Here is a 14,009-nt window from a genome sequence, read left to right on the forward strand (position 1 = left end):
CTTGTCTCTAGAACTTCTCTTTCCTTAAGCACAGCAGCCACCAAATCTCCCATCCTGAAATAGGCAGGGACATCAGCTAGGTTTTTGAGTGGCTTATTGTCAGATAAGTGGCATTAAGCTCCTAGCTCAATAGCAATCGCACTTTGACTATTTACTGCTCCATAATGCTTGACACTTTGAGAGGTTTGCAGTGTCAGCCTATTGCCCACAACAATCTGGGTCCTCATTTTACCAACCTCAAATGGATGGAAGGCTGAGTCAACCTTGAGCCAGTCAGGATCGAACTCCTGGCAGTGGACAGAATGATCCTGCAATACTGCATTCTAACCACTGTACCACCACAGCCCTTAAAGCTCCAGCCCTTTCTCTTTTCATCTGCTGCTGCTGAGATGAAGGGTATTGTAACACAATTGTGGAGAGTAGCAGATTGAAAGGGTTAGGTTGGGTGTCTTATCAGTATGATAACACAGTTTTAACAATTGTAGAGATGTGTGTTGCCAGTTCTGGCTCCCTGGTTTCAGAATACATTTTCCAACTTCACGATTTTAGTGTTTTGGAACAGATGTCCTTTTTGTTTACTTTCCTGTACGCTACAAAACATTTCTGTTTCTTGTGTTAATTGATATTCAATTTACTAAATTGAATAAAAATGTAAACATGCACAGGGTTACCAAAATAGTTCCCAACTATGGAACCAGAACAGAGTTACCCAGGATGCACTTGCCAACTTTTTTCCCCCCATCCATCTTTCTATCAGATTCTATCCACACTTTACACCACAACAACTTTTTCCTATAATTGTTCTGAACCAGCCTTTCAGCCAGATAACATATCAAAAAACTAAAACTAATTAGGATGAACCAAAATATTATTGGGAAAACAAAGCTTGTGTATAAGTCTATCCTGGACCTGGAGCTTTTTATATCTGAATGTTCTGCAAATAGTCTACTAATATACTACGGTCTCTCTTCTAAACCACTATGTGTTCTTTTTCTTCCAAGGTAAGAAGTCATGCAGTATACTAATTAGGCAGGGGTGAAATGCTACTTGTTCGGACCAGTTCACCCGAACCAGTAGTAAAAAAAATCTACTGGTTCACCTGAACCGATAGTAAAAAAAAATGCTACTGGTTTGGGTGAACCAGTTTTTTCAACGATCAGCTGTGACACATGATTTATATTAGCTAGAAAGCAGGATTTCCTGCTTTATAGGTAATCTAAATTGTGTGGCACAGTGGATTTCCCCCCATCGCTGTTCACTTACCTTTGCAGATGTGCTCGGTAGAAGGCTCCGCCCATCTGCCCGGACATCATCACATCAGTTTTTTAGCCTCTGAGCATGCGCAGAAGGTCTTGTGCATGCCTGGAAGTGGAGTGCGAGTGAAGCTAGTGAGTGCGCAAACATGCACGCACTCTATCACATTGCTACCAAACCAATAGCAAAGGTAAGTGGATTTCACCCCTGTAAGTAGGTATATCTCAGTGCTCAACCTGTTCTTCAGTGTTTCCTTAACATTTCAAATGAGCAGATGGCCAATTCTGTGCACAAAGCCTGTGCTCTCTAACGAAGGTATAGAGCAGTGGAAAGCCCAACAGTATGTGGGAAAAAATTAGTTTCAAACCCGGAGTGCTAGTTGTACTTATCCATTCATAGTCAAGAAACAAGCTCGCTGCTCCAAACATTCATCAAAGAGAGCTTTGTGTGCAATATAGTGGTCTAGTCTTGAGGTTACAAAGTAAATGACGATCAATAAATCTGGATGTCAGCAGTTCTGAATATTTTCTCTTCAAAAATAGGGAACTAAAATGGCATTATTGACTGCATGCAAGTTTTATGTAACATGTTACGTACTCATCCAAGCCAGTAAATTGTGTTCTACTGGGATAAACAGCTATTTCATTTATTCCCAGTGATAAAAGGGCAAGAAGTTCTATTAGCTGAGAAACATAAACTACAAGTGAATGGAAAATGACTAAGTTGTTTGGGTAATTCATACTTATAATAATGATTTAAAATATAGCCCAGGGGTTAGAAGGGCAGGGCACTGGCAGAATTTAAGGGAAAAATACTTAACATTAAACGTTTTTTAAAAAAAACAAAAAACAAAAATACCTTAATCACCTCCAGTAACCCTACAGTTAAACTGGGTGTGGAATTCTGGCTCTTGTTTTTCAAGCATTGAAAAAGGAACAAAATACATGACTATATGTATACATTGCAATATGGAGGGTTAGTAAATTCTTGGAACAAGCAAGGTTCCATCCAAAAAAAGTTGGGTTCTGCTCAGGGACATCAAACATTTGCAAATGGAGAAAAGATGGACTCAGAAGTAAATGCATTTTTATTAATACTTTACATAAAATTTCATAAACAACAAGATGATAGAGCAGTGGACAGAGTTAAAATATTACTTTATGTCCAAGCACCCAGGACACATTATGGCTTGTTTCATATTTATTACACTGTGCGAATGCAGCAATTATGTGTAAATCATGTGCTATGGTTTAATATGTGCAAGCCCAAATAATTATGGTTTGTTTAACAAATTGAACTCTGTAATATATGTGAAACATGGTACTATTAGTTCAATTGAGTTTTCATTATTAACTATTACAGTACTAATTTTCTTTTTTTCAAGTTTAATACTTGATTTAAGGAGGGGCAGAAAACCAGGATAAACCAATGATGCAATTAAAAAGAAGGTGTGTTAGAAATACCACCTGTAAGAATATATTGCCATGCCAGCTCTTTATCAAAAGGCTTGACAAAACAGAAAAAGCTCATCTAGCAGTAAAAGAAGACTGAACATTGATGGAACGGCAAGTTTTGTTTTAGCTTGACTTAAAGCATCACAAGAAAGCCCTTAGCAAAAGTTACAGGATAAACAGCATGTTGAAGATGTGGAACAAGAATAAATTAAATCACCCAAAATAAGCAGCAATTGCAATCATATATGGTCTTGATATTCAGAGGCTTAGATTCTGTTCTGTCAGGGGAAGGGGAGGAGAAAGGGAGAGGGTGAACAGTTAACACAATGTACTTAGATGGAGAGATCCTGCAGCTCTCTTTTCCAAATGGGAATGAACTTGCTGAGCTTTCTAGAAGTGTGGCTAAACCAACTGTCTATTTGCCCTAGGGAGTCGCCTAGCATCTGCCTTCCTGCATTTTAATAGAATTGCTGATATTTTCCCCCAGAAAAGACTTAAAAGGCAAACTGAGAACCATTGTTTCTCTTGATAGCATCCCTGCGTCTCAGGAACTCAGATGGTCTTTTCATGCCTGTTGCTGCAAAGTAACATTCTCACCAATCTGCCAACAGACGTTCATTGGCAGGACTGGAAACATAAAGCAGACAGGCAGTCTCTTTTGGGTTCCCAGGATATGTTAGGATTTTTTTTTTTAAATTTAAGCAAGTATGGTGTGATCATGAGGTGAGCAATTTTAATGTTCAGGGTCTATAATATTTATTGGGGAAATGATAGGTTGGTGTTTGATGACCTTTTCCACTTTACTACTTTTGTAAATGGGAACAGCATTATCTGAAAAGTTTCTCCCCCTCCCAGGTTATTTGAGAAGGGAAGTGCCCCCCCTTAAAAAAAACTATATTATGAATGATTTAGAATACACCATTCTGTGTTTCTTACTTTAAAATGATTGTGGGGTAAACTGCCACTAATTTTCAACCATTGTGCCTGGAAATCTGGAGGCATAATTAGAAGGCTATTGAAGTCAACTGTCTTATGTTAGGCATTATTCACCTAGGTACGATTCATGTTTTGAATGGGACTAAAGCACAAATAAATCTGATTCCAATCTCGGGTGATTGGTCCATTTGTACGTGTGAATGTGGCACATTCACAGTTAGCTGAATGGAAGGTCAAGGGCACTGCATATGGGTTTTGAGATCTGTCTTTCAGCCTGTTATAAGGATAGGCAACAAAATTTGTGCTTGCTGTTGATTAAACCCTCTATAGAACATCTGCAGAAAATAGCAGGCTACATGCATGGAAAGAACAGGGGAATAGTTGTTAAAGCAAGTGTGATCTCACTACTAAGCGCTGCTGTGTAAACAGTCTATGTTATATGGTTAGAGCCAGGCTCCACAGAAAAAAAGACTATATTGCAAGAAAAGAAGCGGAGGAAAATGCCTCGGAGGTAGAATTATGAAACTCTTGCTTCATTTATAAGAGTCATGAAGTTATGGTGCCCAGTCAAGCGTGTTTATTCTACTATTTTTGGTAGTGTCTTTTGTGGCTGCCTGCAAGAAATCATATCCAACTCTAACTGCCAGGATGGTAGGAGGGTACCTGAAATGTTTTGCTAATTCTAAGGTTCCTGATCAGGAGGAACATATTATTGATGCAGTAGGGCAATAATAACAATATTAATAATATACACATTGTTAAAAAGTTATAGGTGCTTTGAGTGCCATCCCAAAACAACTGGAGCACCACTTGAACATCATTGGCATTGACAAATTCACCATCAGTCAATTGCAAAAGGCGGCTTTACTCAGAAAAGCTTATATCCTGTGACGCACCACAAAACCTCAACATCTGCCTAGCTCAGGTCCTTGGGAAGGACTTGATAGGTGGATAAAAATGCCAAATCCAGTCTGAACATCTGACTGTGCGACAAACCATAGTACCAGCTATGGAGTTGCATCCACAGTACACATCATCAGAAGAAAAAAGTATTAGGAAATGTAGCTTGGCATTCATAAGCTAGTGATATAAAAGGAAATGGATCCTTATAATAGTTTTCAACCAAGGTGGATGAAATTGTCAGTAATATTTTTTTTCTTTTAAAAAACAGCCAATTTACAATCTATTTTGATGGGACCTCATAAATTGTAATCCCAAACCACACAAATATTTGATTTGATGACCCAACTGTAGTGACCTCTGAATAAGTGGAAACAGAATTCCTCATTAGGCATAATGCAACCTATTTTTAGTTTATCATGTAGTTAGTTATCTTTTCATACAGATTTTGGATAAGATGGCATCTGTTATCTTTCTCTTTAGAAATTAATTTCTGATTTTGCCCATTGGGCTCTTGGGAGAGCTTAACAAATTGCCAGAAAAAGGAAAGATTTTTTTTGTATTTTTTAAAAAATGATGTATTACCAATACATGATTAGCACATAAATTAGGGTTATTAGAACAGATTGGCATTCCCCTCAACTAATTTAGGAATGGCAGAAAAATGCAATTAAAAATGAACATATGCTTTCTGTCTTCCTCCTGAAACAGAATCAAAACATGTTAGAGAATTGATATGAACAAGAACCGAGTTTTCAGTTTGGGAACTTAGAATATTTGCTATGATACAATGTTTGTCTCTTGATCATTCTTCATCACAGAAAACTCTCAGCTTGTATAATCTATCAAAATGTCTAAGAAACAGAGCTTTGTATTTAGGTCTCTAGTTATTTTAGTTGGATGACAGGATCTAGCAGGCAGGAAAGCTGGACCAAAATTTGTCCAGGGACTTTTTTGTTTAGCAGTAAATCCTGCTGTTTATCAGGGGGCGAAGTCCCATTAGTTTTGTGGGGTAAAAGCTTATCCTTCCTGTTGTAGATTATGAAAGCAGTAAGGCCTTTTTATAGCCAGTATCTTTTAAGAGTCTTGCAGGCAAAAGGCAGAAGTGCAACTGATCAAAAGACAGCTATTTTGCACACAGAGAAATAATGGGAAAATTTGCCACTGCAGATCGGTGAGCCACGTGTGCACGGATCTGCCAAAACCAAAATCCATGAATAAGCAGAGCAGTTGTCTGATAAAAGCTGGAATATCAGAAATCAGAGTTGGCAACAGTACAAAAACAATTTTTCCATAGCTTTTTTCTGGAGCTTTTGTTAACTTCCCATTAGCTTATATTATTTTTCTGGTGGTTCTCTCATCATATACTAAACTGATCCAATCTAGTTAGCTTTTTCAAAATCATGCAAGATCAGCTAAGTTTTGTCACCATCTATAAGTTTTATAATTAAAGAGTATCAACAGTTTGGTGAGATACTAAGAAAGTCTAAATTAATTTTCATTAGCCTAGTTCAGGACCTTCTATCAATATGTGAGTCAAACCAAGATGTGTGCAGCATGCTGAAACTGCATTCTCAAAACAGTGAAAGAAACTGTTTGGGGGAAAAATATTCAAAATATATCAAAAGAATGCTTGACCTGAAAAATGTAAGGTATGTATTTTGTCTCTTAACCTGCCATTCCTCCCCAAAAAAGAGAGAGAAGACTGAAAATGTCAATCTCATCATGCAAAGATCTCTGCAAAGATCTATGCACTACATAAGATAAGTTGGTGAACTACATTTAGCTATTTATCACTGGCTTTAAAAGGTAAAGGTTCCCCTCACGCATATGTGCTAGTTGTTCCTGACTCTAGGGGCCAGTGCTCATCTCTCTTACAAAGCCGAAAATCAGCACTGTCCGAAGACATCTCCGTGGTCATGTGACTGGCATGACTAAATGCCGAAATTGCACAGAATGCTGTTACCTTCCCACCAAAGGTGGTTCCTATTTTTCTACTTGCATTTTTACTTGCTTTCGAACTGCTAGGTTGACAGAAGCTGGGACAAGTAACGGGACTCACTCTATTACATGGCACTAGGGATTCGAACCACTGAACTGCCGACCTTTTTGATCGACAAACTCAGCATCTTAGCCAGTGAGCCACCTTGTCCCCTATCATTGGCTTAATGACTTGCAATACTACAGTTTTTAAAATGTTCTGAAATTAGCTACTTGGTTATTTGCTAGCATAATATCTTGAATTAGCAATTATCACATTGTACTCCTTTTAAAGAGGTTTAAAAGAAACTTGGGTCTTTCGTATCTTGAGACAAGAACACACCAAATTGGTCCTATTAGTTCCTTCACAATTGTCTATTCAGTCTTCACTTGGAAAATGTTGTGGTCCCATTGAATAATAGGGAGTTTCTTCATGGGACAGTTGTTTAAACACCCTTGGGAAATAGCCTGGCATTTCCTCTCATCGTTTACATTTTCCACTGCAAGCAATTTGCTCAACATCCAGTGAATTTCCATCTTTTAGAGCATCTGGGTCCCATGCAAAGGAAGGAAGGATTTCTTTAATAGTTGGAGACAATAACCAGCACTATGGAAATGATAAATTGATGATAAATTCATCATCCAGCAAGAAGCAGAATTGTTTTGTTCCAGATTACTTTACTTAGTTGAAATATACAGGATCTCTTTAAAGTTATATGAGATTTTACTCAAATGAATATTTTATATTACAGTAAAGGCAATTAAAATATTCTGTTGAAGCACACAACCAGATAAAGTTGTCTATTTTTTCTCTAGATTTGATCAATGATAGATAGGAATTTGTCTTTTAAAGGATCTCATCCATCCCTGTATTTATGTGCCAGAAGTTGCACCTGATAAATGTGCACTTGCCACCCAGCTGTTAAAGACATAGAAAAAGATAATTTCTCAGATTTTATCTACCTAAGCTCTTCATGTTTTACCTTCACCTATAAATAGGCAATGGTGTGTATGTCACAATGGGCAAATTCCCTAGTAATTGTTGGCTGATCTTGAAATCAGCTAAGTAGGGTTGGATTTGATTAGCACTTGAATGAGTGATAAAGAGTCAAACAATTGCATCCTGCATCCAACCTTGAATTTGTTTGAATGAGTCAAACTATTTCAAGTTGGATGCAGGAGTGGGAAATTGTAAAAATCCCAGAAAAAAAAATGGCAAAAACGCTCTTACACAAACAATCATACTAATATAATCACCAAGTGTTAAGCATGAGTTCTTGCAATGGTACATGTATACACATGTTTATAGATCAAAAGCTCTGATATTCAACTATCACATATGTGTAAGATTTTTTGGGAAGAATGGAAACACTGATACAATATGGAAGAGAGTGGGCAAACCACTTGGCAGTTTATCACAAAAACAACAAATTAGTGCAGATGGAGTGAAGTCTGGGAAGAAGCTTTTCAAGGTATTCAAAGAGATGCCACCTTAATGAGCTCATTATAAAGGTGGCCAGGAAATGCCTATCACACTTTTCAAGATGCTGCATTTATATCCCCCAGCAAATTTACTGAAAACTGTGTTGGCTTACTCCCTTGATTTTTGCCCAGCTGCCTGGGCAAACAATATGAAGACTTAAACAATATGAAGGCTCTTAGCATAATGCCTTTCAGATCTCACACGATTGTTGCCTTGGTTGGACATTCTGTAAACTTCAGTCTTCTGGAGAAGATGGTGTGTGTTATTAATTCCAGTTATTAGTAACCACCACAAAAACAACCAACTGTGGGAGATCTGGCAAGCAGATATCATGCAAACCATAAATGATGAGTTAGCGTCTTATACACCCCAACCAAATGTAGTTTATTCAATCAATCATGGCTAAGCCAACCGTAAGAGCACGGTACGGTACATACTCCCAATCTTTCATTTAAATTGGATAATAGGAGACAGGATGAAATAAGGCATCTCCCCTACTTGACTTGCCGCCCTCCAGAGAAGTGCAATTATAAACTCGGTAGTCATGGCTGCAGTCCCTGTTGTCTCAGACCCTGACAGATTTCAGCTTAGGGTAGAGACTCGAGAGTGTGCGTTTCGATCAGTTCTTGGATGCGCTCGGACCAAAGGTGCTTTTTCAAAAGGCCACTGGACAGGGTTTAGTTTTGTTTTGTTTCGACTGAAGACGTTTCGCTTCTTATCCAAAAAGTTTCATCGGCTCCGATGAAGCTTCTTGGATGAGAAGCGAAACGTCTTCCATCGAGGCCAAAAAGGCAATCCAGTGACTTTTTTTGGGGGGGGGGAAACCACCTTTGAGGTAATTGTGTCCACAGACGCTCGAACCCACCGGGAGCGCCTCAGAGCCACGCGGAGCAGCAGCAGCGGCAGCAACCTCGCTTTGTGCGGAGTTCATGCCCCCCCCTTAATTAATGCCTAGAGCCCCCACCCCACCCTGAGGCGGCGGCTGAGGACGCAGCTGGTACCAGCTTGCCGTCGCGACTGAGTTTAAGACTTAGCCGAGGCTTGCCCGACGGCCCAGGCTTCCCCCTTTTCTGTGCGCCGCAGCCACTCTCGAGGGCGATGGGCGGGGTCGGCGGCCCCAGAACTGGTTACGCGATCCCAGGAGGAGCCGACGGTTCTGACCAGCCCCTCCTGGGCGGAGCTTCACTCCCCCCTCACACACACAAATACACACAGCCGTTGACGCCCGGCTGCCGAGTGGCGTGAGCTGGAGTCCGAGTTGTGCATGGGGTTCTCGGTGGCAGCGAGCAGCGGTATCCCCTCAAGCGTCTTCCGCGCCGTCGAGCTCCGGCCTCGCCATGAGTTTCCCGCGGCCGCTGCGCAGAGCCGTCAGTTTGACCCCCGCGCGGACTCTCCGGCTGGTGGTGCTGGGGCAGGGCGCCGTGGGCAAAACAGGTACCCATCCTTACCTTCGGGGGCTGGAAAGTCTGGAGCCGCCGTGCTGTTTCCCTATTCAAATCCCGACGCTTCCTTCCCAAAAGTCAGGTAACCCGCCTCTGCCCTCCAGGTCGAGGCGTCAGTTACCAAAGTCCTGCGGTTCTCTCTCCCTTCGTCTCCCCTCGGGAGAAGTCGCTGTCTCCTGTCCTGTCAAAAGTGGAACTGCTCCGCCGTAGCATATTTGACCTTACCAGCGGGAAGCCACTTCCCATCGCCAATTTATTCGGAGATTTTTTCAAAGCGAAAACTTCGTACTTGGCGTGGTCGTCCAAGGATCAGTTAGTATGCCGGGTGGGTGGTGCGGTTTGGGGGTTAGAAAAGGAGAGGAAGCGCTGAACTCTCTGGCTACCCGTGGGAAAACGAGGGAGGGGCGGGGGCGGATATGTGGACCCTTCCTGCTTGATCCAACTCAGAAACTCGTGTAATGCTGCAACATCATTGCTCTACCGTGAGCAGTTGTACGAAGTGAACACTCAGGTCTCCAAGTATAGTGCTGGAGTTGCCTTCCAGGAAAAAAAAATGCATCTGTTTTTCAGTTAGATAGGGGAGCATTGCCTCTATTTGTTCTTTACTGTTTTATTCAATTTCTCAAAACCCACAAGCCTTCAATAACCCACTGCTTGACTAGTGTAGAAGCTCTTTAATTCAACATCTGTGTTGAAATTTGAGAAGAGTCTGCTAGTGCTTTTTGAATTAACAGACTTATTTAAGACCTGAGCTTTTATGCCATTTTATGCCTATATCTGTGTTGAATTATTTTGACAATACCTTTCCCTTTTTGTTGGGAAAGTAAAATGTTCCCAATGGAATCAGACCTGGGGTGGCTTTCTCCAGCACTCTGGATCAGAAATTCAGGCAAAAGAAGTTACACACAGGTAACAAAACACAGGTTTTGTTCACAAGTGATTTATGAGTCGCCTGCGTACCTGTGGCTTTGTCAATCCTGTTTTATTTGCTTTTATTAATAGGGCTTACATCCTGCTGTCCCATGAATCTTAATTTTAGTGTGTGACAAGAACTTCAACCCAGATCTCCCAGGCTGAAATCAAAGAGAGTGCCAGCTGCTCATGCTAGTTCTTGTTTTACATTTGTCATATTGAGGCTTCTATTCCCAATTTTCTTTTTAACTGTGGAGGAAATTAAAAGTTAGACCTGTTGCATAGTTGCATTCTCCACTGATATAATTTGCCACCAAACTTCTTCCCCGAAGTATTTAAATCATACTTGTTGATCTGTATCTGCAAAGGAATGAAAAAGACCATTGTTTTCATATTTATTTAGGGGAGGGTTTAAATATGGGAAGTCTATATTTGGCTCCAGTCTTGTCCATAGTATGTCTTTTTATCTAACCAACTCTTCATCCAAAATATACCCCAACAGCCTTTGCAAACTGAAAGAAAGTAAAAGGATTGTTTAAAAGGGAATAGAACAGGCTAACAAAAATCAAGGATATAAAAAGCAGGAATGTACTTTTGGGGGGGGGGGAGCTGAAGGTACTGGTAATTTTCTTTTAATAGTGGGCTCATTTGTGTTGCTGTCAAAATGTAAATTAAAATGTGAAGTGCAGTTATCCTAATCCTAGTCTTCCTTCACTTAGAGCATTTATTTATTTATTCATCTAGTAAATTCATTGGCTACCCACCTCATATACATGACTTTGGGCTGTCCACAATTTAAAAAATAATAATGTTTTAATAGCATAATAATGTTTCAATAGCATTTTGTTAACATGAGCAAGGCAAATATACAAAGAATCTCAAGGTATAGTACTGGAGTTGCATTCCAGGAAAAAAAAAATCACCTCAGGCACTATCACTAACATTTGCTATTTGTACCAGGTGAAGCAAGTTTCTTTTCTTCCTAGACACGCAAGGCCTTTTACAGTATAGAATTTATTGAAACTTTTAATCCTATCTATCTACACCTACATATTTTCCTTGGATGAATTTCTCTTCAGTTAGAAATTTACAGAGATTTAATACCCTCCTTTTTGCATTTTCTGCTAAAGGACAAAAGAGGTTAAGCACATTTCTATGAAGCTCAGTGAAAGTTCCATTCAGATTGTCTTAGTAAAGTGATCCTTTGATGGAATCTGTTTCCTGGGGTATATATGCATTCCTGCCTTAAGCTTCTGAAACATAGACACATTGTCCCACTCTCTTCCTTTCTTTTTTTACTCTTGCACTGATTTTTGATACTTGACTCAGTTGACCCAAATTTTAAAGCAAAGGATTCTGAAATCATAGTTTGGGAGGGCGGCTAGGATTAAATTATGCAGTATTGCTATATTGCAACCACCACCTGGTTAATCACACTTTCCTTCATATTTCACACTAACTATGATTTCAAAATAAAGTAGATAGACTTCTCAGTCTACTTTGTTTCTGAATTATTCCACCTTTGGTGAGGAGACAGGTATTTGCATCAGTGGCTCTTGATCTTTTTCTTTCTTAAGTCTCACCAATAATACTGTCAAGAATTCTACCAGGATAAAAATGAAAAGCTTACCTTTTCCCAAGAAATATATATTTGCAATAACTAGCATTATGTTATTATATTTATGAATTGCAATTTGTAAATGCAGTGATAATTTAATAATACCACTGCTCTAACTAAAACTTGAAATAATAAATGATTTCATCACTAAGAAAGATGTGAGAGTAATTTGTAAGGAAAAGTTTATGATTCTATTTCATCAACTAGTCTCTCATTTAAAAGAGAATTAAAGGTCTGTTTACAACAGAGTTGCATATTGCTGCAAAGTACTGTTATCTCAGTTTAATGATAATCTTCATACAATCCAAATAGGGTAGCTACCCAACTCTGGACAACGTCTCATAGATCAGTGGTCACTAACTGGTAGTCTGTGGACCACTGGTGGTCTGTGAGAAAATTTGGTGGTCCGCAGAAAAATTATTTGCATTTTTTATATTGCACTAAATACTATTTATCTTTTTAAATAAACCCATATTAGCGGTCCATGGAATTTAAAATTATGAATTTAATGGTTCCTGAGGTCTGAAAGGTTGGTGACCCCTGTCAGAGATAGTACCACTTCTCGTTCTCTGATCATCAGCCATTCCCGAGCCCTAACCCCTTTCTAGTACCAGCTTAAAAAAGGGAGCATCAAAAAGTGTGACACACATCAAAAAAGAGAGGGCTCCGATATTGTTGTTGTCTTGCTTTTTATAAAACCTCATCCCATGGACGCCTGTCAATAACAAGAGGCTTTTCCTGCATGTATATTGTGAAGTGTCTCATTCTGGTTCCTCCTTCAGAATTTTTGGTTTGCAGACTGTTTGCTCCACTGCTCTTTGCTCTCTTCTCTCCCCTGAGCACAGATTTAGAGCTGAGAATTGCATTGTACCTAGGGCAATTCTAAGCATCACCAATACACATAACGCCACATTGGTGTACGTGATGTTTTCTTTGACAAAGAAATATCCCATTTCAGTTCTTTTTTCTAATCCCTATGGAATTCTGAAGGGGAAAAAAATCTCACTTTTTTTTTAAAAAAAAAGCCAATTCATCTACCATATGGCTCTCCTTAGTTTCTACCCTGGTAGAATCTTTACACTGCTGCCTCCAAGCTAGCTTTTATTTCTTGTAATTGCTGGACCCAATGTGGCTATTATGTTTTGTTGAGCAACTTTTAAGGTTACTGTAATTTCTGCTTGGAATATACCCTCCATCTTGACTCAGCAGTTCTTGTCTATCAAAAGAAATAATGTGCTATTGCCACAGTACCATTATGAATTCCTATTTCCTAGAGTAATGGGAGGTGAATTTGTCTTGTTTAATTACTTTTAATGAAAAAAATTATTAGAAACCTCAAATCTTATGGATTATTTATTTAGTAACAAAATGTATAGGGCTGCCCAATTCATGGTGACCCTGGGCAGCCTATAGAAGTAAAAACCCACATACAAAACCTAATAAACATACTGGCCATCACAATCAAACTATTTTATTTTTACATAGCTACAAGTTATATGGAACACACTTATATAAAAAAGGAACAGACACCTTACTTTCCATCTCATTATACCTCAAGGTTCAAATAAGTCCAGCTAGACAGCTGCCTCCCTCTACTTTTTCTTTTCTTTTTTTCAAATATACACATACGTATATAGTTTGTTTTCAACCTGGTTGGATGAATAAGCCGCATTTGTTAGGTTTATACCACAGTAAGCTAGATTTAAGCAATATTTTCTAAAATAAGTGATATTTGACATATTAAGCCACAAGCTATCATTTACTAGTGCAATTGAATTTGGTAATATTTCACAGCTGCATTTCAGTAAATCTCTTTAAGTCAGTGTAGGAAACAACATTCTATTCAGAAGCACTTGTACTCTTTATGTGAAGACCATGATTATTGGCATCAAAGTGATCACATTTCAGGAAGCAAAATCATTTTTAAGACTAGCTCTGACACTCCATTTTATTTAAGAGCTCAGGTACTACTTTTCATTATTACAGAAGAATAGGTACACTATATTGCGAAAAGTATTCGCTCACAACTG

General features: G+C 39.1%; 1 protein-coding gene across 1 annotated transcript in view; it reads left to right on the forward strand.

The window, feature by feature from the left end:
- Positions 1–9,193: 9,193 nt before the first annotated feature.
- LOC116518868 (ras-related and estrogen-regulated growth inhibitor-like) overlaps positions 9,194–14,009 on the forward strand; it is a 33,451-nt gene continuing 28,635 nt past the window's right edge. The window contains exon 1 of the mRNA XM_032232401.1: positions 9,194–9,441. Within this exon, the coding sequence (XP_032088292.1) occupies positions 9,345–9,441 (97 nt within the window). The 5' untranslated portion in view covers positions 9,194–9,344. The remainder of the gene's footprint in view (positions 9,442–14,009) is intronic.

The sequence above is a fragment of the Thamnophis elegans genome, chromosome 1 (assembly GCF_009769535.1).
Source record: "Thamnophis elegans isolate rThaEle1 chromosome 1, rThaEle1.pri, whole genome shotgun sequence".
Taxonomy (NCBI): domain Eukaryota; kingdom Metazoa; phylum Chordata; class Lepidosauria; order Squamata; family Colubridae; genus Thamnophis; species Thamnophis elegans.